The sequence below is a fragment of the Malaclemys terrapin genome, chromosome 4, assembly GCF_027887155.1.
Source record: "Malaclemys terrapin pileata isolate rMalTer1 chromosome 4, rMalTer1.hap1, whole genome shotgun sequence".
NCBI lineage: Eukaryota > Metazoa > Chordata > Testudines > Emydidae > Malaclemys > Malaclemys terrapin.
The window spans coordinates 18,197,890-18,218,552 of record NC_071508.1 but is presented as its reverse complement, the minus strand read 5'-3'; the positions used below and the strand labels follow the sequence as shown (position 1 = coordinate 18,218,552).

Genomic DNA, 20,663 nt, shown 5'->3' with positions numbered 1-20,663 from the left:
TGCCTGGGGATAAATAGGTGACTTCTGCTTCCTGGGTTTTCCATCCATGCCCTAACCCGCCCACAGTGAATTCCTCATTTTGTTTTAAAGGCAAAAGGGGAGTGAGAGAGATTGATAAAAGGCCTTCGCAAAAGTGAGGGAGGGTGATGATATCTGAGAGTTGTCGGATCCTTCTACCACCCCATCCAGTCAGTGTCACTGCAGCGTTGTTCCATATTTAGCTCCCGACAACTGCGTCTAGGACTGGAACTCCCAACTCCCTTTTTTCTCTCTCTTTCCCGTCTCTGCTCCCTGCACCGGTCTCAAAATATTGCTCCCTCTCTTTCCTCGTGGTCTGAACCCGGTGCACCAGCATCCAAGAGGATGGCTGAAAACCAGGAGGAGCCCAGCGACACCCAGACTGGTGAGGAGCAGCCTGAAAATGCAGAGGAGTCTGAGGAGAAGAAGAAGGAGCTGGAGAAACTGCCGCCCTTTGAAATCGTGGGAGGGTAAGAGAGATCAGTGCACAGAGTTTAGTTTTAAAGAGGCAGTGAGTAAAGAAAGCCAGGATGACTCATTTCCACTTAGCTTCTCACACAGTCTGTCCAGGGTGAGATCTCTGCCTGAAGTTTTAACGTTGGTTAAATAAGGATAAATCTGGGGCCAGTGCAAGTCTGGAAAGGGATTTTTTGAACTTTGTTTATATTGTGCAGGTTGCAATTCTTCCTACAGCTGAACTTGTAGCTAGGGTGAAGTTGCTTGGTGAAGAGAGTTTCGCTGCCTAGGTGTAGGATGGATTCAAATCAGCTTGTAACTCACTGGATCCATTTATGGGCCTGATTCTACCAGTTCTCTCTTGCCAATGCTGACAAGTCACTTAACATGCAAGTAGTCCCACTGGTTTCAGAGGGATCACTCATCAAGTAAGGTACTACTTGGTGTAAGGGTGGAAGAATTGGGCCCTTGAAGAATACTGAAATATTGATTTCTTGAAGGGGTCTTGTTTGCAAGTTCCTCTGTTGCTGGGTTAGGAAAAATACCAGCCCCAGTGCTAATGGTGTGGGTAGAGAAGGGCAAGCAAAGGAGACTATTTACTTCAGCAGAGTAGCATGGTTGTTACGGAGGCCCAGTCAGAGGTGCTGGATTGCCCTTCTTGGGGACTATCCTCTGTCCATTAGTATCCCCAGGAGTGGTAGATTCTGGACAACAGTGGTGAGAGCTTCCCCAACATCCACCCTCCCCAAACAATCTTCAGGGGCTCCACATTATTGTCAGAAAGGCCAAAATATGCACAAAGTTATCCAGGGTTAAGCAGTGGAACAGCCACAGATTGGAGAGCCTTCATCCTTTATATAAATTATAAATCACAGCAAAATACTGGCCCGGCAGCCAAATTTTACTTTTTAGACTCTTAAAATCCACCGAGCCCCATGACTCCCGGAAGGTTGTTTGTTTTTTAAATAGGGACCCAGAATACCCACGTTTTCCCCCCGATAATGGGACTCTAGAATCAGCCCTGAAAAATACTCACTGCTGTGTTGTGCCCGCGCTACGGATCATACGGGCTAGATTTTCACATGAGCTCAGGGGTCAGATTTTCTAGGGCTCAGCACCCACCCCTGGGGCCAGACTGTCAAACAAGCCCAGCCCACATTTTAGCTACCAGATCATCAGTCAGTTTTCAAAAGTACTCAGCACAGTGCTTAATTTGTAATGAAAGAGGTGCCGGGACTCAAGCCATTTTTTTACATTCATAACTGATGCAGCAAGCCCAGAGGTGGCAGGATTATGAACTGCCCAGCCTGGCACAAATTAAAGCACTGACTCAGCAACACCCACTGGGACACTGAGGGCCAGATTTTCCGAACAGCTCAGCATGTTGGACGTGGGGGTCTTTTAGAAATCTGGCCACTTATTTAGGAGTCTAAATGGGTGATGAGCTCTATGGGAAATCTGGCTCACGTTCTGAGTATTGAGCCCTTCTGAAAAGCACAGCCTACAAGAGGATCCTTATAAGATCCCAATACAATAAACCATACAGCTAATACAAGCATGGAATGATGATTAATCAATGGACAAATGATTATACATTAATAATATATGAGGGAAAGGCGTGGCTAGGAAAATCTGTCTGTCTAATCTACCATCCCTAAGCATTTCTAATATGCCAGTCACTGTACTATCTAGATGTAACCATACATAATTTAAAGTGTGGCTTAACCAGAAACATGCCATTATAAAAATGTTATGGTCAAGCTCTGTATTTATTGTCTCCCAAAGTTGCCAAGTCTATGTGCTCAATTAATAAACTAAACTGTGATTATTTTCCAGCAGCCTTTAACACAGACTTCAATCCAGGAACTGAAAATCTAGCTGTGGCCTTTCTGCCTGTTACATCATCACTAATCAGAAAGATTCTACAATCAGAACTCAGCTGGCAATTCTGATGATGATGCATAAGGCAGGATATACTCCAGCTCTCTCCCCCCAGCTGTATTGCCTCCACATAGGGCTACAGCGAGTGAAAGCATTTGGTCCAAAAAATCAGCAGATGTGATTCAAAGATACACAGCGAACAAACACGTTGAGTAACAAGATGCCATTTTGACTTGTCACTTTGCTGCCTATAATGGATATTCTGATAAAAATAATTACATTAAATTGTTCCGTCCCCAAATTCTAATACTTGTTTTTCTCTCTGGATTTCACCTGAGAATAATTTTGTTTTCTGTTCTCACAATCTCTTTTAAAAGTCTTCTGTCATTTTTGATGGTTTAAAAATAGCGCGCCACATCTGGGACCCGATTCTCCACTGCCTTGCCCTTGGTAGGATTTTCAAGTCAATACCATTGTCTTCAATGAAAGCAGAGTTGGGCCAATGTGAAGTGTTTCTGAAAATCCTACCCAGTGTCATGGTATTCACCTACACAAAGTGAATGCTGAGTGGGCGTACAATGCTACCATTCAATTTACACCCATTTTGCACTGGTGAACTTATTGTGCAAGGTGTGTGGCAAGGCAGAATCTGGCCCTGTGGCCTCAACAACACTTTTTTATTTCTGTGATGTTGCATGGCTGTTACAGAGGCCCAGTCAGAGGTGCTGGATTTAGGTTTACCAACTCTGACTGAAGCTATTCCGGGAGATTCCCTCCTCCTCCCCCCACAACATGATATAATGTCATTTTCTTAAAATATCTTACTAAAATCTCCTGGATTCAATAGTCACCGGGAGATGGATGAGGATTCCAGGAGACTCCAGGCCAATCCTGCAGGGTTGGCAACCCTAGCTAGATTGCCCTTCTTGGGGACTATCCTCTGCGCATTACTATCTACAGGAGGGGTAAACTTTGGACAAGAATGGTGAAAGTTTCCCCAACACCCCTCCACCAGTGGGTCTCATCTCTGTTCTGGAGACCAGCTCTCAGGGTGAGATCATGAGACCAAAGGTCTTTCACTCCTTGGCCTCTGTACTGAGACTGACAACAAATGGAACAATTGGTGCCAGCTGTTATAGTGGCTTTTATGATGTGGACGGGGAACTGGGCATCCACTAGGAACTGAGCTAAGACCATAAAACTCAAGGTATTTATAGGTTTCAGAGTAGCATCACTGTGCTATTTGAGGATTGCTCCCAAAGATCTACCTTTTGCTGTCCGACGAGGTCCAGCAGAAGATATGTCTACCTGGGATTATTATTGATGTGCTGGGCTCCTAAGCGTGAGAAGTGGAAAAGCAAAGGAAAAAAACAGGAGATCATAGAGGATGCTCAAGAAGAAACTGAAAAATCCAGCAAATTTACCCTAATGTTTAAGCAGTGCCCATATTAAGATATTGTATTTGGAAGTCCTGGGACTGACGATGGGAATCTCTTTCTCTGTGTCTTTGTTGGATGTGATCCCAGTTTGAATTTTCTAGTTATTTATAAAATTTCAGCAGAAAGCGCCAGTTATCCGGCTAATGAGAGAATTTACAACTCCAAATGCCCCAACGTGTGTGCTCAATTACACTGTGTACAGTTCAAGCATTTCAGTTGTTGACCTTGGATTAGGGACATTTTATGATCCTTGCCAAGTGTTTGATGCTGCTGCCTGCAGCCCCAAGAAGTCTGTGCTTTGCAAATGGGGCTGGCAACCTGATTTGCTCTTTACACTTAAGAACATTAAAACCCTTTTCTCAATGTTACAGCCAGATTCAGCCCAGCTGTGTAAACTTCATGGGATTCAAAATGATCTATTAATTTACACTACATTCCTCTGGGGAGAAAATGAGAATCCCTATAGCACAGAAATGCAGTGGCAAATTCTTCCCCCTTTCCTTGGTTGTGGTAGGCTCCAGTCATGACAGAGCAGTATCTGAGAGTCCTTGCACCGTTGTCATCAATGAGCCCCACACAGTTGTTTGTTACTGAATGGCTGCTACAGAGCCAGTGAAGGGAGCATGAAACATTGCTTTTGTGTAGGCCCTACATAACCAGAGACCATAGCTCCTAGGTTCTAGTGGTTGGTTCAGCCACTGACATTCTATGTGACCTTGAAGCAAGAGCCCTTCGCTTTCCCCATCTGTAAAATGGGCATAACATTTATACAACACCTTTCATTCAAAAATGGATACATAGGATCGTCCTCATTTTACACACGGGGAAACTGATGCCTAGACAGGTTTAATAATTTGTTCATTGTCACACAGCAACTTAGTAGTATCATGGCTAGAACTAGAACCCAGGTCTCCTGAGAACCAGCCACTTCTTTACCATTAGGCCCCTTTACTTAGCTACTTCAGAGATGAATTATGAGGCTTAACAAATGGTTTGTAAAGTGCTGTAACCTCCTCAGATGAATGATGCTATAGAAATGCAAAGTATCATTATTACTTATTATTATGAGTGTCTGAAATGCTCAAAGGTCAGACCACGCACAGGCACAGGTCCAAAGCATGTGCAATCTTTTGGTACATGCGGTTTTCTCTTTTCCTGCTGAATCACTTGCTAATAGATATCACAGCCATAGGGGGTCAGAGACGCCTGGTACAGTTTTTGATTGCTGAGAACAGGGACTGCAAGTCCTGTGACAAGCACTTAAGTTCTCCCACTGCAGATGTTTAAATGATATATTTGTGCTGGAATATCCACACCGCTTTGACCAAGATGGGCTTAAACCAATCCCTTTTCATTAATTAGTACTCTCCGCACCCATGATGAGCAAGGGTTTCCGAGATCTCAGCCAACCATGAACAATCTTGGATAGTCTCTTTAGGTTTGTTACAGGCTTCTTTACTGGAAATAAAGTGATCTAGTGTATATTCCACATTGCCAGGAAAACAGATTTGCTTTAACGTCCCAGGTAATCCCAGCCAGCCTAGTATGTGATAGGGAAGAGATTTTCTGTAAGGTCTGGTTGGAGGCCCTGATTTAATGCACTCTGAAGTCAATAGGAGTCTTTGCATTGACTTTAAGAGCTTTTGGATCTGTCCCTCACAGATTAAATGACTCGTTAAAAGATAAAGAGATAATTCACCCCTCCTGTAACTCCACTGAAGTCAGCAGAATTACATCAGGGATGAATGTGTAGGTGACGATTATATCTGTTATATATTTATTTTAAAATGCAATAATTTCTTGTGGCTTTGCAAACCTGCCTTTGAAACAAGCGCTGGGTGGAACCTTTTGATTTTTAAAAGGCGTGACTAATTCTCTCAGAGGTAAAGTCATGAAGTTGGCTGTTACCAAACAAATGTCAATTTCTTAGACTCAAGGAATGAGAGAGTAGGACTTTCACCTAGGCCATGCGAGGGAAGCACAATGGACTGCTCCTGCTCCTGATGAAGTCAGTGGGAGTTTTGCCATTCACTTACAAAGGTACCTTTAAATCTTCTTAGGGGGAAAGAAAGAGAAAGTATTGCCAAGAGGAGAAATGTTGATGGTCACTTTGCTTGGTCTGTTAGGGCTTGCTTAGATTATGGAAATTTGCAATGATATGTATTAGTGAAAACTCCTAATGCAGACACATTGCAACAGGGCACAACAGAACTTGCACTTGCACAGCGTATCGACATTAGACATCTGAACTGGTATAACTGCATCAGTGCAAATTTCTAGACAAGCCCTTGATCCTTTTGGCCCTTTCTTTTGGAGTACACATGAAAATAGGCAATGAAGGCCTAATTCAAAGTCTACTGAAGTCAGAGGGAGCCTTTCTATTGACTCCAAAGGGCACTGGACTTAAGTGTTCTTCCTTTTTATTCATATTTTGAATGAAAATATGTTCACCAGTTTTCAATACTAGAATCAAAGCCCTGTGTGTTCTACACATTTCTCAGCTTGTGCTTGGCCTCGTACTATTCGGCAGTACTATATTTATAATACTCTATGATTGCCCTGTCACCAAAGCATCTTCAACACAGTAGGAAGTGTTTGCTCCTCAGTCAAAATGGAGAGGCCTTGTCTGCCTGACTATTTTTCTTCACGCTCAGGCAGTACCAGCAGCGCTTGCAACAGACTCCTCATTGGCAGCCACCACCATTTTAACCACTGTGTTGCACAGACTGGCTCTGAGCAGGATTCGAGGACACAGTGCCCTAACCCCCTGCAGCCGGTATATAGCAGAGTTCACACTGTTGCTAACCCTGCGGAGCAGCACCATTGGGAAATGTGAACCACACTATTTGAACCGCAGCCCTAGAACTTTAAGTTACATTATAAAACATTCAGGGTTTGGGCTGTCATTTGACTAGGTCAGCGGTTCCCAAACTTTAACAACCTGTCAACCCCTTTCACTAAAATGTCAAGTCTGGCGAACCCCCGCCTAAAAATGAATATTTCCAGGGATTTTCTCCTTCACCAGAGTATAAATAATAAAAGTAGTGATCTTGGAAATATAAAATTTGTTTTTATGTCATGCTTATTACACACTATTTATTATTATTTATCATTACAGTATTTGTATTACATTATGAAAATGGCAACTCTCTTCCAAGATCTCACTTTTGTAGCTTGTATCACTTTGAATAAGCCTGTTATAAGACAAGGCTCCTATGTTTCATCACGAAGTATCATATGTGAAACAGCATGAAGGTATTTAAGAAGCCAACTCAGAGTTCCTCCTACACAAGCATTCAGGTCTTGACCTGTCCACGCAAAAACCCATGTTACAACAAAGCTTAAACTTGTTCTTGATAATAATTTTAAAAACAATACTAGCTGCCTATTTAATTTTAAAAACAGCAAAAAATATCCACCTTTCTTTCCATTTCTTATAAGGAGTCTTGAAGTTTAAATCTCCTCAGTGTGATAGATATGCTTGCTTTGATCTGGTTTTCTCTTGGAAGTCCAGGGGCTCTGGGCTGCTGGCAAAGTGCTGCTTGGGATCCCTAGGGACAGCTCTGTCCGCCATTAGGGAATTTTTTCCTGAGAACCCCCTGTAACATTTTGTGAACCCCCAGGGGTTCACGAACCCCAGTTTCAGAACCACTGGACTAGATGTATGTAAGCCCTTAGCAAAATGGGGTCCCAAGCAGGAGGTCACAGTCACATCTTGAATGTCATCCCTCCCCTCTTAAATGGTAAGTGTCAGAGGTACCAGGGCTGCAGCGTTTTAGGGAACTAAATATAACTCCCTAAACAATTCCAGGGAACATCCCGATCTGAAAAAAGACCACAAGCAAATTCATCTCAGAGGTGACAAATCACTGAGATTAGATTCATTTGGAAACCAGGGGAGGAACAGTTCACAATGACTGCAGGGGGAGATGCACTGATTTATACCAGGGCTAGATTTAGTCTCCTATATCCGCATTCAACAAAACCACAACACAATTGATGTTAGAGGACCAGAACTAGAACAGCAGGCTAACCACCAGGACTGAAGTACGCTTGCATCAGTGTGTGCACAAGCTTGCCATTTATATGCTAGTACTAGCCAGTCATCAGCCGCTGTTCAGAAGAGCGTCAATCTAGATGGAGGAGAGTTAATAGACCAGAGTTCTGGACTCTAAGGGTACTGTAGACTACCATTAAAGGGCACTGGCAGAGCTGTGGAGGGGCTTCACATTGGAATGGGACGTGTGCAGCTCAGATCTGAAGTGCTCTAGCAGACCTGTGTCCAGGGAAGTCATTTTCCTGCTTCCTGCAGCAGTAAAAAATAGACATATTCAAATAACACGCCGAAGTAGCTTAAAGAAAGTCACTCCTTGTGCCAAGCAGTCTTGAAATACTCTAATAGCAAATATACCGAGATTTGCAGTGTGGATAGATGCAGCAAACATAACCCAAAGAAGCCAGGCAGAGACAATATGGGGTTGGGAGCCAAAACTCCAAGCTTCTATTCCTATCTATGTAATTATATGGCCTTAATGACTAAACTATCTGAGCACCTCACAACAATTAAATTTTTGATCTTTACAGCACCCAGGGAGGTAGGAGGTATAGTCCCTAGTTTGCAGGTGAAGAACCAAGGCACGCAGTAGATTAAGTGAGTTGCCCAAAATCACACAGGAAGTCTGTGGCTGAGCTGAGGAACTGAACCCAGGATTTCTGAGTTCCTGTCCAGTGCCCTAATTCTCCATTCCATTTCTGCTACTGACTGGTTGGGAGTCTTGCACAAGTCACAAGGTCTTTGACTTGTTTTCCCCCATCAGTAAAATATGGTACTTATATTTCCACTCTCAGGGTGGCAGGGAGGGGGTGAGGCTTGACAAACATTTCTAAAGATCTCTGGTTGAGCTGCTGTTGAAAGGCTATGTGTTATTATAGGATACATTGTAACACTAAGGCATTTCTCTTGCTCTTCCCCCTCTCCATAGGGAGCGCTTCCCAGCCTTCTTTTTCAAATTCCAGTTCAGAAACGTGGAATACAGCTCGGGCAGGAACAAGACCTTCCTATGTTATGTTGTGGAGACCCAAGGCAAAGAGTCGGGGAGCTTTCGGGGTTATCTGGAGGATGAGCATGCAGCAGTCCATGCTGAAGATGCTTTCTTCAATAACATCTTGCCCACATGTGATCCCAACCTACGCTACAACGTCACCTGGTATGTCTCCTCCAGCCCCTGCGTGCCCTGTGCTGACCGGATAGCACAGATACTGCAGAAGAACAAGAACCTGCGCCTCTCCATCCTGGTAAGCCGCCTCTTCATGTGGGAGGAGCCGGAGATGCAGGCTGCCCTGAAGAAACTGAAGGCATCTGGATGCAAACTGAAGATTATGAAGCCTCAAGACTTTGAGTATATCTGGCAGAACTTTGCGGAGCAGGAAGAAGGAGAGGCAAAGGCCTTCGAACCCTGGGAGGACATTCAAGAGAACTTCCTGTATTACGAAGAGAAGTTATCAGAGGTTTTGCACTGAGGCCCATGCCAGTGAGGATTTCAGTTTGCTCATTTAGCTTCTTGCTTTAATGGTGGACAGACTCATCTCTGTTTCTGTATGTCTTAAGGCAGAAAGAGAGGCTTTTAAGGGGACTGTCACTGCCATCTGTGACTCCAGCTCTGCCTAGGTCTGACAGTACATGAGCATCGTGAACTTCGCCTTAGTAGTACCTTACCCACTGCAGCTAGCAATCCATTAGTGTGATCTTCCCCACTCAATACAGCCACTATAGGGCATGTAGAGGCATACTGAGCTCTCCTCCTCGCAGGGACTTGTCAGTACCTCTAGGAATGTCACCCCTCCACCCCAAATCACTTTTCATTAGGAAACAAAGGGGAGGGTCATTAGATATAGTAAGAACGTTCTTATCTAGGTGGATGATGTTTGCACATTTAATGGAACTGGAAAGAAGAGGCGGTAGTGGTTCTAGTCCCCTAGAAAAATATCAAAGGAGGTATATTATAGTATATCTTCCCTTCTGCCATACACAAAGATTGAGGAGTCCATAACTAATTTTGAGCAACAAAGCCCGGAAACATCAGAAGCTGGTAACATGTCTCTCTCTCTCTCTCATCTCTCCAGGGCCAGCTTGTAAGAGATCTGTCAACCAGTGGAGAGACAGGCAAAACAGACTTGGACATCTGACACGCCTTCAGCTTTTCAGAGCTGCTTTGAGTCAGGCAGGATGCAACAAAAACCTTTAGCAGACATGGCCCTGATGGACTCAAACTACATTTACCATGTAGCATTTAGACATTGTTTAATTTTTAAAATAAACTTGTACTCTCTTTGTTAACAGGACAGGAAAAGGCTGTGTGCTGTGCTTAACGACATGAGTGCAATGGACTTCAGTGGACTGAGAGGAGAGAGAGCAAGCCCCACATATTGGGGCAGCTTTAGAGTAAAAAAAACCTCACCTTAGATCAAGGCTGCAAATTCGATAAGTGTCTTATAAATGCTGAGGACCTTTTTCAAAGACAAAAAACACATAGGTATATAGAAAATAAAATTATTCATTTTCCACCATGTATAGATAATCCAAAGATCAATGAGGGGGCTGGGGCTAACAGTTCTAGACAGTTACAGGCAATATGCTGGAGCCTTCTGGTGACATTCTGAATGCCTCAAGTATTTGTCTTCTCCCCTTGGCCTATGAGATGCTCATGCTATAAAACTGGGAAGGGCAAAGGAGTTAAATAAATTGGTAGCCACTGCAGAAACTCACAGCAGCCGTGATTCCACCCCCATCTCCTTCTCCACACAGGGGCTAGTACATTTAATCTGACAGGGAAGTACCATGGCCTTACAACCCATCCATGAAATGTTTCACACTTGAGAAAGTACAGTGCAATAGGAAGGGAGAATTCCCAGGTACAAAGACATTTCCAGAACCAGCATGAGTGTGAGGTGAACTGAGAGAAAAATCTGGGCATGTGATGTCTCAGATAAAGCCTACACAGAATGAGTGGAAAGTCCACAGGGAGGCTGGTCAGCCAAGATGCTGAATCACATGGGGATCACACTTCCAGCTAAATTTCTGACTCACCGTCGTTTCTGTATCAACAGCACCAAGCAATATCAAAAGGAACAGAGGACCATAGGAAGGTAAGAGAGGAGGAAAATGCAAGTATGGCCAACAGTTTTACATGTCAGTGTCCCACTGGCACCAAACCCTAGCCAAAGCCTTCGATACAAAGAACATGAATAGTGATAAGAAACCATCACCTTTCAGAGCAGACAAAAATAGTTGCTATTGATTTACTGTTTGTGTTTGTTACCAGATTTAGACAAGATACAAAAACCTAAATCCAAGTTTCTATTTGTCGAACTCAATCCTTTAAAAAGTTATTTCCTTGTTTGGCTACAGAAATTATACACCAAAAACAACTTTACAAGGGACAAAAGGGCAGTCAACAAATCATGTGGGCGTTGCGTTTTTAAGGTGTTACAAATACACACAAGAGTGGAAGGACAGAATCACCCAGTTGCGACCCCTCTAACAAATTAAAGAGTGATATTCATGATCTGCAAAGATTCAATCATTTTCAACTGAAAAGGAGGAGAGTAACAAGATGAGGCCTTTAAAGATTAGAGAAGGGGATTTGCAGAGCTCCATCAATTATGCAAAGGATCTCCCACAACACAAGCAATTAGTAGCTTCTGAATAGAGAAGGGTTTACATATATTACATGGATAAAAAGAAGATATTAGGGATTCTACTTTATGCTAGAATTCCTATACTCCGGCACTCAGTTACTATAGTAATGGGCCTCCTAAAAATAAATCAGATTAGTCACTGTGGACAAGATCGGAAGTAAAACATACTACAAGTACTAAGAGTATATGGTAGAGCACTTCAGCACAAGGTTCTAAAATCAGCAGAATTATAACCTTTGAACCAAATGCTGCAGAAAGAGACCTGGTAAGTCACTGTAAGGATGTGAAGGGGGAAGAAAAAAAAAAAAAAGATGTTCCATCTGAAGTTTACTGACCACCACAAAGTAATGGACTATCTTTTGCTGGCCTGCTAGATTCAATATGCTATTTATTAATGATTTGTTCATTGCTGTTTAGCAATGCCAGATGTAGAAACAGAATGACACTTAGACCCCACAATGACTAGCAGTCTATAAATCCCTTAGATGAAAAGTAAAGATGAAAACCTATACATGCATTTAATGCTAAGCCCACTTTATATCGTACTAGCCCATTCACATGTGGTCTCTCAGAACACTTGCATGCTGATACTTGTACCAACTATGTGGGGCAAAATGAACCTCCTAGGAATCTTTGCCCCATACACTTATGTTCCCTTGAGAGGTTCAGCCTTCATATAGAAGGCAGAGAGAAATGTGAACATAGTTGGGTTTACACAGGGGTTGCACTCTGGTTCAATAGCAAGAGTTAAAAAAGTATGTACTTGAGACTTTATAGCATGATGCTTAAGAGACACACTCCTGATAAAAGCAGGAAACCTCACTTATGTTTTGAAAAGATAATACTTTAATTTTTAATAACTAAAAGAACAAAGGAAATCTGCATGTCTGAGCTGAACACTGTACTGTTTTAAATTAAATAGCAGATCTCCACAATTATTCACTTCATTATCTGAAACAACACAATAAACAGATACATATAACTCTTAAATTCAAAGATTTGGAATATTTTAAAAAGTGCCAAACTACCTCAAACTTCCACACACACAAACCACCACAGTAAGAAAAGATTTCTTTACAAGCAGATGGGTATTCTGAAGAGTGGAGGAACAGTGACATCTGGTGGTTGGCTATGTGACTCACAGGCAAGGATCCCTGAGGGATATATATAAACCTGAAGGTTTACACTAGATACTTCATTCTGGAACTCTGATCAACACATTCCAAACCAGCCGGTTCTCTGGAAGCAACTGCCTGCCATTGGGAAAAACCTAATGGTAAATTATTCCTCAAAGAGGAGATGGGCTCTGCTTCACACACAGCTTTTTCTCCAAATCAATTCCCATGCCACCTGAATCTACAGCAAGGGAAATCAACAATCATCTCCATAAGGCATCTTTGTTCAGAGAGCATAAACTGTGATCTTAATGTCCGTGTCCTCAAACACTTCCTCAAGTAGCGCTGAAACCTTATCCCATTCCAGACGGTCAAGTCCACATCCGATCCTGGAAAATAAAGACACCAAAGTGGCTGTGATGAGCTGTTTCTGACTGAGTATGTTGTAAAGCTCACAAACAAGTGCACAAAAAGATTGAGAAAGGACTTGATTAGAGGGTGTAAGTACCTTCTCAAGGGAAAAATACTGGGTACTTTTTAAGGCATAGCAAGAACCAACGGAAGTTAAAACCACAGAAGCTGGAGTTAGAAATAAGGTGTTTAAAAAAAAAAAGATATCAAGTGACAGTGGTCATTCATTGGAATAAATTTACAAGGGAAGTGGTGGATTTTCCATCTCTTCATGGCTTCCAGTCAAGACTGGATGCCTTTCTGCAAGATATGCTTTAGTCAAACAAGTTATTGGGCACAACAGATGACTAATTGGGTGACATTCTTTTGGCCTGTGTTATACAGGTCAGGCTAGATGATGGAATGGTCTTTATTAAAATCTATGAAAAGAATGTGAAAGTGAAATTACTCCAATTACAACTCATTGGCCCGAGCGAAGGGAGAGAAAAAAAACAAACACACACTTCTCTCAGATGGGCTGAGAGTCATAGGACTGGAAGGGACCTCAAGAGGTCATCTAGTGCAGCCCCCTGCACTCATGGCAGGACTAAGTATTATATAGACCATCCCTGACAAGTGTTTGTCTTACCTGCTCTTAAAAATCTTCAGTGATGGAGATTCCACAACCTTCCTAGGCAATTTATTCCAGTGCATAACCACCCAGGCAGTTAAAAGGTTTTTCCTAATGTCCAATCTAAACCTCCCTTGCTGCAATTTAAGCCCATTGCTTCTTGTCCTATCCTCAGAGGTTAAGAACAATTTCTCCCTCCTCCTCCTAACAACATTTTATGTACTTGAAAACTTATGTCCCCTCTCAGTCTTCTCTTTTCCAGACTAAACAAACCCAATTTTTTTTTCAATCTTCCCTTATAGGTCATGTTTTCTAGGCTTTTAATCATTTTTGTTGCTCTGGACTTTCTCCAATTTGTCCACATCTTCCCTGAAACGTTGTGCCCATAACTGGACACAATACTCCAGTTGAGGCTTAGTCAGCGCGGAGTGGAGTGGAAGAATTACTTGTGTCTTGCTTCCAATGCTCCTGCTAATACATCCCAGAATGATGTTCACTTTTTTTGCAACAATGTTACACTGTTGACTTGCTTGTGGTCCACTAATACCCCCCGATCCCTTTCTGCAGTACTCTTTCGTAGGCAGTCATTTCCCATCTTGTATGTGTGCAACTGATTGTTCCTTCCTAAGTGGAGTACTTTGCATTTGTCCTTGTTGAGAAGGTATCTGATGACCTGTTTCATGCATTGCTCTGTGGGACAACCAACTTACAACGTGAACAGTTCCTGGGCACTGCACATCTTCAAAATGCTGTACCAAAGGTTAACTAAAAGAGAGTAAATTACTGCCTAGAACCTTGTGTATGTAACTTCGATTTTAAGGTCCCTTTGAAAGTAAGATCTCACAAGACCGGTGTGAAAAAGCAGCAAATTTGGTGCTAAAAAGAAGGATAAGATGTAAGCTATGAATACAACTACTGGTGAGCCAGTGATCTGAGTAAGTCACAAGACCAAACATGCAGTGATAATCTGCTTGGGGGCCTAGACTTATCAAGCATTTCCTCAATAGGATTCAGCACTTCAGTAAGTTATAGATGCTCTGCTTCAGAATACTACAAATTCATTCTCCATTATATCTTTATGTACCAAACGAACCTAAATACAGCATATGCTGTCCCAACGGCACAGTGCTCTCCAGCAGTCTCTACACACTGCAGAAGTAAAAAAGGGACAGAGTTCCAGATTCCCTTAAAAGAGCTTGGAATCTCTATGCATTGTCCTGCAGCCTTTCCAAACAATCTACCATTAAATTAGTGTAAAGTGTATGTGCAGGAGAACTGGGCCCTAATTAAAGCTGAAATAAGCTCCTCTCTCTCCATCCTAGTTTAGTCCCAGGCTTGTTTTAAATTAACGACGGGACTGGGTCCTAGCTAGACATATACAGGCACTCAATATGTTGCTGAATAAGGTGCCGTAAGCCATTCCCCATTATGTTGCAACTTTGATATTTCAGCAATTTCAAGCAGCTACAGTTTGGCCCAACACTAACTAATTTTATCTGAAATTAACTTAATGCAGTCAAAAATACAGAAATAACTAGGCCTATGTGCTGGCCACAGAACTCACTTCATTTGTGATCAGATTTCAACTGTACAACCCAAACAGAACATAACAATATTAAGAGTAGGCATTTAACCCTTTATTTCATAGTAAATGGTCACTTCCTAAAATATCCATTCTGCCCAAGGGACAATTAAATGTTTACTTTCTAGTCTCCGATTCCCTTACCTAGGCATGGAAATGTCAGTAACCCCGTTGTTCAAACAATGAGTTTTCATGGCTTCTAAACTCTTTTGCATATTCTCATATGTTGGTTTGTGGGAGACTTTCTTCTTCGTAATCTGTGTACAAATTAAAAAGTTCAACAGTGCATTAGCAACAATGGCACAAGCTATTTTCTCCTTAACTCTACCAAAATCCAGGCCACAATTTACTAATCTACTACCTCTTAGTATATGATGACTGGACTCAACTAGTTATTTCAATATAAGATGTACAACTATTACCATTTAGATATTTAGTTGCAATTGTGCCACATGACACAGCAGGTCAGGGCACTAAATACTGCATTTCTAAAAGGCAATAGTGTTTTTCTCCAAACCAGATTGTTTTCCTTAAACATTTTCCTGTCAAAAGATAAACTGCAATCTCTCTCATTACCAAATGCTGGGGTTATGCTTACATCTGTCTCACACAGTTGAGCAATATTTTGAATAATTCTTTCATGGAAGCTGTTGAAAAAAAACAAGCAGCTCCTGTTTCAAACAAACTGTTTAAAGCATAAACACCACACTTCAGGCAGGGAGTGGAAAAGCAGACTTTTCCCATTGCAGCATGCTAGAGAGGCTTTTTCAGCACAAGTGTAACAACCAGGGGCCCAGTTTTCACATGACCAGCAGGATATGGGTCAATGGGAATTACCTATAGTTTAAGAGAATGAGAAGGTGGAGAAATCACATCCCAGGATTTAGAGAGTAAGTTTTAGCAGTTAGTTCAGTGAACTAAAAAAAAAGTATCAAAATGCGTGTGCATTTGTATTTGTATGCTTTTACATTTTAAAGCAAATTATGAAGGTGACCAGATCAACATTCCTGAGACTGAGACATTCAACCACTGAACTGCAGGATGGCAGCAGCACAAGAATCTCCCCACTACCCTGCCAGCACACCTCAACACTGCACATAAAGGGTACTGAACAATTGTCAGACAGTAACTTCCACAAATGAAATGTGCTATTCAAATGTACTTCAATTACTTGTTGGTAGGAAGCTGTATTGAGTTTAGTTCTGAAAGAAAAATCTAGCTTGGCTTGTCCTCATAATCTGTGTCTTTATTTAAAAGGCTGAGATGTCTGTTGAGAATCTAGAGAAAAACCTCTCTTCCAATCAATGCAAACTGAGGTGGGGCTCAGTTATAACAAACCCCTGACTCTCACCCCTCTCTTACCAGGTAATATATATATCTGTCATCTCTTTTCAGAACGGCCACCTCTCCTGACTTCTTCTCTAAAACAAAAGTGAAACACAGCATTGACATTAATTTTGTTTAAAATTTTACAATTCACCGCTGATTCTCCCAACTCCTGCTGAATAGATTAGAAATGAATTAACAGATGTTAAAGAATTTTCTAAAACAAAACTATTTTTTACAAATAATTAAAAGATCAGAGACATTGTCATTCAGTGTGTGAAAATATCTGAGCACCATAATTAGATCGACCTAATGCTCAGCATCTTTGGTCTACCTCTTGGAGAGGTGGATTAGGTATAGTGACAGAAATCCCCCTTCCATCGCTGTAGGAAGTATCTACGTTACAGTGCTACAGTTGCAGCTGTAGTGCCATAGTGTGGATAAGCCCTCGGTTTTTAGCTTTTTCTGTTGTTGCTGCTACCCTCATGTTGCTTTTTCAAATGTGTTGCAGGTGGGCTAACCCAATCTTGCAGTTAACTGACTACTGCTAAACCAGGGCTGCAGCAGATGCATGAACTATAGTAGAACCTCAGAGTTATGAACCCCTCGGGAAGCGAGGTTGTTCGCAACTCTGAAACGTTCGTAACTCTGAACAAAATGTTACAGGTGTGTTTTCAAAAGTTTACAACTGAACATTGACTTAAAACAACTTTGAAACTTTACTAAGCAGAAGAAAAATGCTGCTTTCCCTCTATTTTTTAGTAGTTTGCGTTTAACACAGTACTGTACTTGCCCTTTTCCCGCCCTGGTCTCTGTTACTGCCTGATTGGGTACTTCTGGTTCCAAATGAGGTGTGTGGTTGACTGGGCAGTTCTTAACTCTGGCGTTCGTAACTCTGAGGTTCTACGGTAACTTATTTATATCAGTGAGTTGTGAACTCTATCCCACTGGAATCCCATTAATTAGTGAGATGGAAACAGGTCAAATTTAAATACCAACATACACGGGCAGTTGGCTTTTCTGTCTGGTCTCCTCTTTAACTGGAAGTTAAGTACCAAAAATTCTCCCTGTAAACAACACCAGGGAGCATAAAAGTTGAGGGTCTCATTATTCTTTATACTATGGCAGCCCAGAAACCATGGTCAGGCTCAGGGGCTTGCTGTGCTAGGCACTGTACAAATGCAGAAGTGGATCACGTCCCTGCCTCAAATAGTTCACAGCAAATGTATAAAGATCCAGTATGGCCAGTCCTAGAATCAGTGCCTAGATACTACTGTGACTGGTGTTCTATAAATACCTTCGGTAAACATGGACTACTGCTAGAGGCTCAGGCTTGCACATGGACTATAGTAGCCTCCCCTCCCCACAGACATCACTCACGCTGATCCAACAGCTCCTGTACGCCACCAAACTTTTTCTTAAATAGGACAGCTATCCCAGCGCCCATGCGACAGTCCTCACTGATGCAGTGAGCCAATGAGTCCGTTCTGGGGCAAGTAAAAAGGTCCCCTTTTATGTACCTGATCTGAAAAAGAACAAACAAATAGGAGTTGAATGAGAGAAATGAACTTTGGTCCACCGTCAATGTTCAGAATCACATAAGGAAGAAAAAAAATGGAGTTAACCAAAGCAGGATGGTATAGTGGACAGGAGACTAGACTGAGACACTGTTTACAAATGAATGAATGTGTTGCACAGCCTTTCCTATAGGTCATTTGCAAAACCTACATGATTTGTGATCAGTTCATTTTATGAAAAAACAGTCTAAATTAAAGAAAACTGGACTGGTATGGTTGAATTAGTGCAAACATATTGAATGGGGCAGTAATTTATTAAAGTAAACAGCATTGGGCTAAACTGTGCTTTGGGTTGATGTACACAGGGGTTCTCAAATTTCATTGCACAGTGACCCCCTTTTGACAACAAAAATTACTACATGACCCTAGGAGGGGGAACCAAAGCCTGAGCCCCAGGGGAGTTCCCTGTTCCCTGCCAATGGGAGCTGCAGGAGTGGTGCCTGCAGGCAGGAGTAGTGCACAGAGACCCCTGCCTCCCCCACCGCCCAGGGACACAGAGGTGTGCTGGCTGCTTCTGGGAGTGGCGTGGGCCCGGAGCAGGCAGGGAGCCTGCCTTAGCCCTGCTGTGCCACTGGACTTTTAGCAGCCGGAGATCGTGATCTACTGTCAAATGCTACAGAATTGACCAGTCAATCGGAATTCACCAGTTGTTGGCCACTGATGTAGTCAGACTGCCACTTCCCAAAAATAACCATGCCCCAGAACCAAATATTCTTACATCACAACTCTAGAGCATATGCCAATTGGAAAACTTTATTAGGAGGAAAATGTCACTGCTTGAGTTAGGATAAAAACTGGGAAAAAAGAACAGGAGTACTTGTGGCACCTTAGAGACTATGCTGAAATAAATTTGCTAAGCTTTTGTGGGCTACAGCTCACTTCTTCAGATGCATAGAGTGAAACACACAGACAGAAGATATTTATACATACAGAGAACATGAAAAAGTGGAAGTACGCATACCAATTGTAAGAGGCCAATCAATTGAGATGAGCTATCAGTAGCAGCAGAAGAAAAAAACTTTTGAAGTGATAATCAAGATAGCCCAGTACAGACAGTTTGATAAGTGTGGGTAGCTATCTTACAACAGAAAAACTTTAAAAACAGACTCCAACGAGAGACTGCTGAGCTGGAATTGATATGCAAACTAGATACACTCAATTTAGGATTGAATAAGGACTGGGAATGGCTGAGCCATTACAAACACTGAATCTATCTCCCCTTGTAAGTATTCTCACACTTCTTATCAAACTGTCTGTACTGGGCTAGCTTGATTATCACTTCAAAAGTTTTTTTTCCACTTATTTAATTGGCCTCTCAGAGTTGGTAAGACAACTCCCACCTGTTCATGCCCTCTGTGTGTATACATATCTTCTCAATATATGTTCCATTCTATATGCATCCGAAGAAGTGGGCTGTAGCCCACGAAAGCTTATGCTCTAATAAATTTGTTAGTCTCTAAGGTGCCACAAGTACTCCTGTTCTTTTTGCGGATACGGACTAACACGGCTGCTCCTTTGATAAAAACTGGGGTATTTAATAGCAGGAACCTGCATTAAACAGTTAATTTTCTACGTACTCGGTCTGCCTGATCCCTGGAGGGGGGACTGGCCATGGTAACGTGAGGCTATTTCCAGGATTTCTTCTGCTGCAAGGTTAAAGAAAAGAAACATGATTATTAAGCCTTTCAAGAGAAGCGATACTAAGTATACAGAACTAGGCCGGACAACCAGGAGTGTAAGAAGCAAACCTCCCCCAGGGGATGTGCCACTAGGCAGGAGCAAGCAGGTATTTCCCGAGGGAATAACGCCCCCCCCCAAATCAGTCTGCATCAAGCAGGCTCAAGGGCCCCAGGGCCCCAGGCTGGTGGCACTGGGGTGCAGGGCAGACAGTCGCACACAGCTACCATGCTCAAGGCCCACCGAGGAGCCTGCCTACAGAGCCACTGGGGGAGGGAGTGTGTGTGGGGGGGAGCCCACGCGCCCGGCCCTAGACAGCCCCCCCCTCGGGGGAGGGAGCCCACGCGTCCGGCCCCTCCACGCTCCCCCCTCAGGACCGCTCGACGGGCCACCAGGGACAACCGCTACCTCCTGCGCGGCCCCCACGCCCTCGGGGGACCCCACCAGCACGGACCGCCCCCCCCGCACCTGACACGCCTCTGCAAGTTGAGTCCAAACGACAGGCCACGACGTGGGTACACCCCGTTCCTAAACAGCCCCCTCCCTGCCTCCCTCCCTTGGTACAGTCTAGTAGGACATCAAAGATGGCAACCTCCATCCATTTACCTATCTAGGCTGAGTGGCGGAGCACCGTCTCTATGGTAACAGCCCAGAACATTCGGCGGTGGAAAGTAGACCAGACTTACCTATCAATGTGCGCATGCGCAGACCACCTAGCGAAGGGGGTCTATCAGCGCATGCGCATCATTGGCGGCCTCGACTGCGGAGCATTTTTAGCGCATGCGTAAGAGCTTAGGCTAGGTCGGGCCGGGTGGGCGTGTCCTGCAGAGCTGCGGCGGGCGGAACTATTCGGCGCATGCGCCCTGCGTTCCG

The 20,663-nt window shown here is 43.1% G+C and overlaps 2 protein-coding genes across 5 annotated transcripts; one reads left to right on the top strand and one right to left on the bottom strand.

Moving 5' to 3' along the window:
* The first annotated feature begins 187 nt into the window (after positions 1-187).
* Positions 188-10,136, top strand: APOBEC2 (apolipoprotein B mRNA editing enzyme catalytic subunit 2). Its single transcript, XM_054025060.1, has 3 exons — positions 188-488; positions 8,777-9,325; positions 9,918-10,136. The coding sequence occupies exons 1-2, from the start codon at positions 364-366 to the stop codon at positions 9,312-9,314; spliced, it is 663 nt and encodes a 220-aa protein (XP_053881035.1). The 5' UTR covers positions 188-363; the 3' UTR covers positions 9,315-9,325; positions 9,918-10,136.
* A 1,726-nt stretch (positions 10,137-11,862) lies between these two features.
* OARD1 (O-acyl-ADP-ribose deacylase 1) lies at positions 11,863-20,472 on the bottom strand. Of its 4 annotated transcripts, none has more exons than XM_054025064.1 (6): positions 20,397-20,472; positions 19,691-19,759; positions 17,917-18,061; positions 16,573-16,631; positions 15,355-15,467; positions 11,863-12,996 (listed from the first exon to the last, which is right to left on the bottom strand). In XM_054025064.1, exons 2-6 carry the CDS (start codon positions 19,724-19,726, stop codon positions 12,894-12,896), a joined length of 456 nt encoding a protein of 151 aa, XP_053881039.1. In that variant the 5' UTR covers positions 19,727-19,759; positions 20,397-20,472; the 3' UTR covers positions 11,863-12,893. The 4 variants fall into 4 exon arrangements, with proteins under 4 accessions (XP_053881039.1, XP_053881038.1, XP_053881041.1 ...); XM_054025063.1 differs by lacking the exon at positions 20,397-20,472 and adding an exon at positions 20,259-20,361; XM_054025066.1 differs by lacking the exon at positions 20,397-20,472 and adding an exon at positions 20,199-20,239.
* Positions 20,473-20,663: the final 191 nt, after the last annotated feature.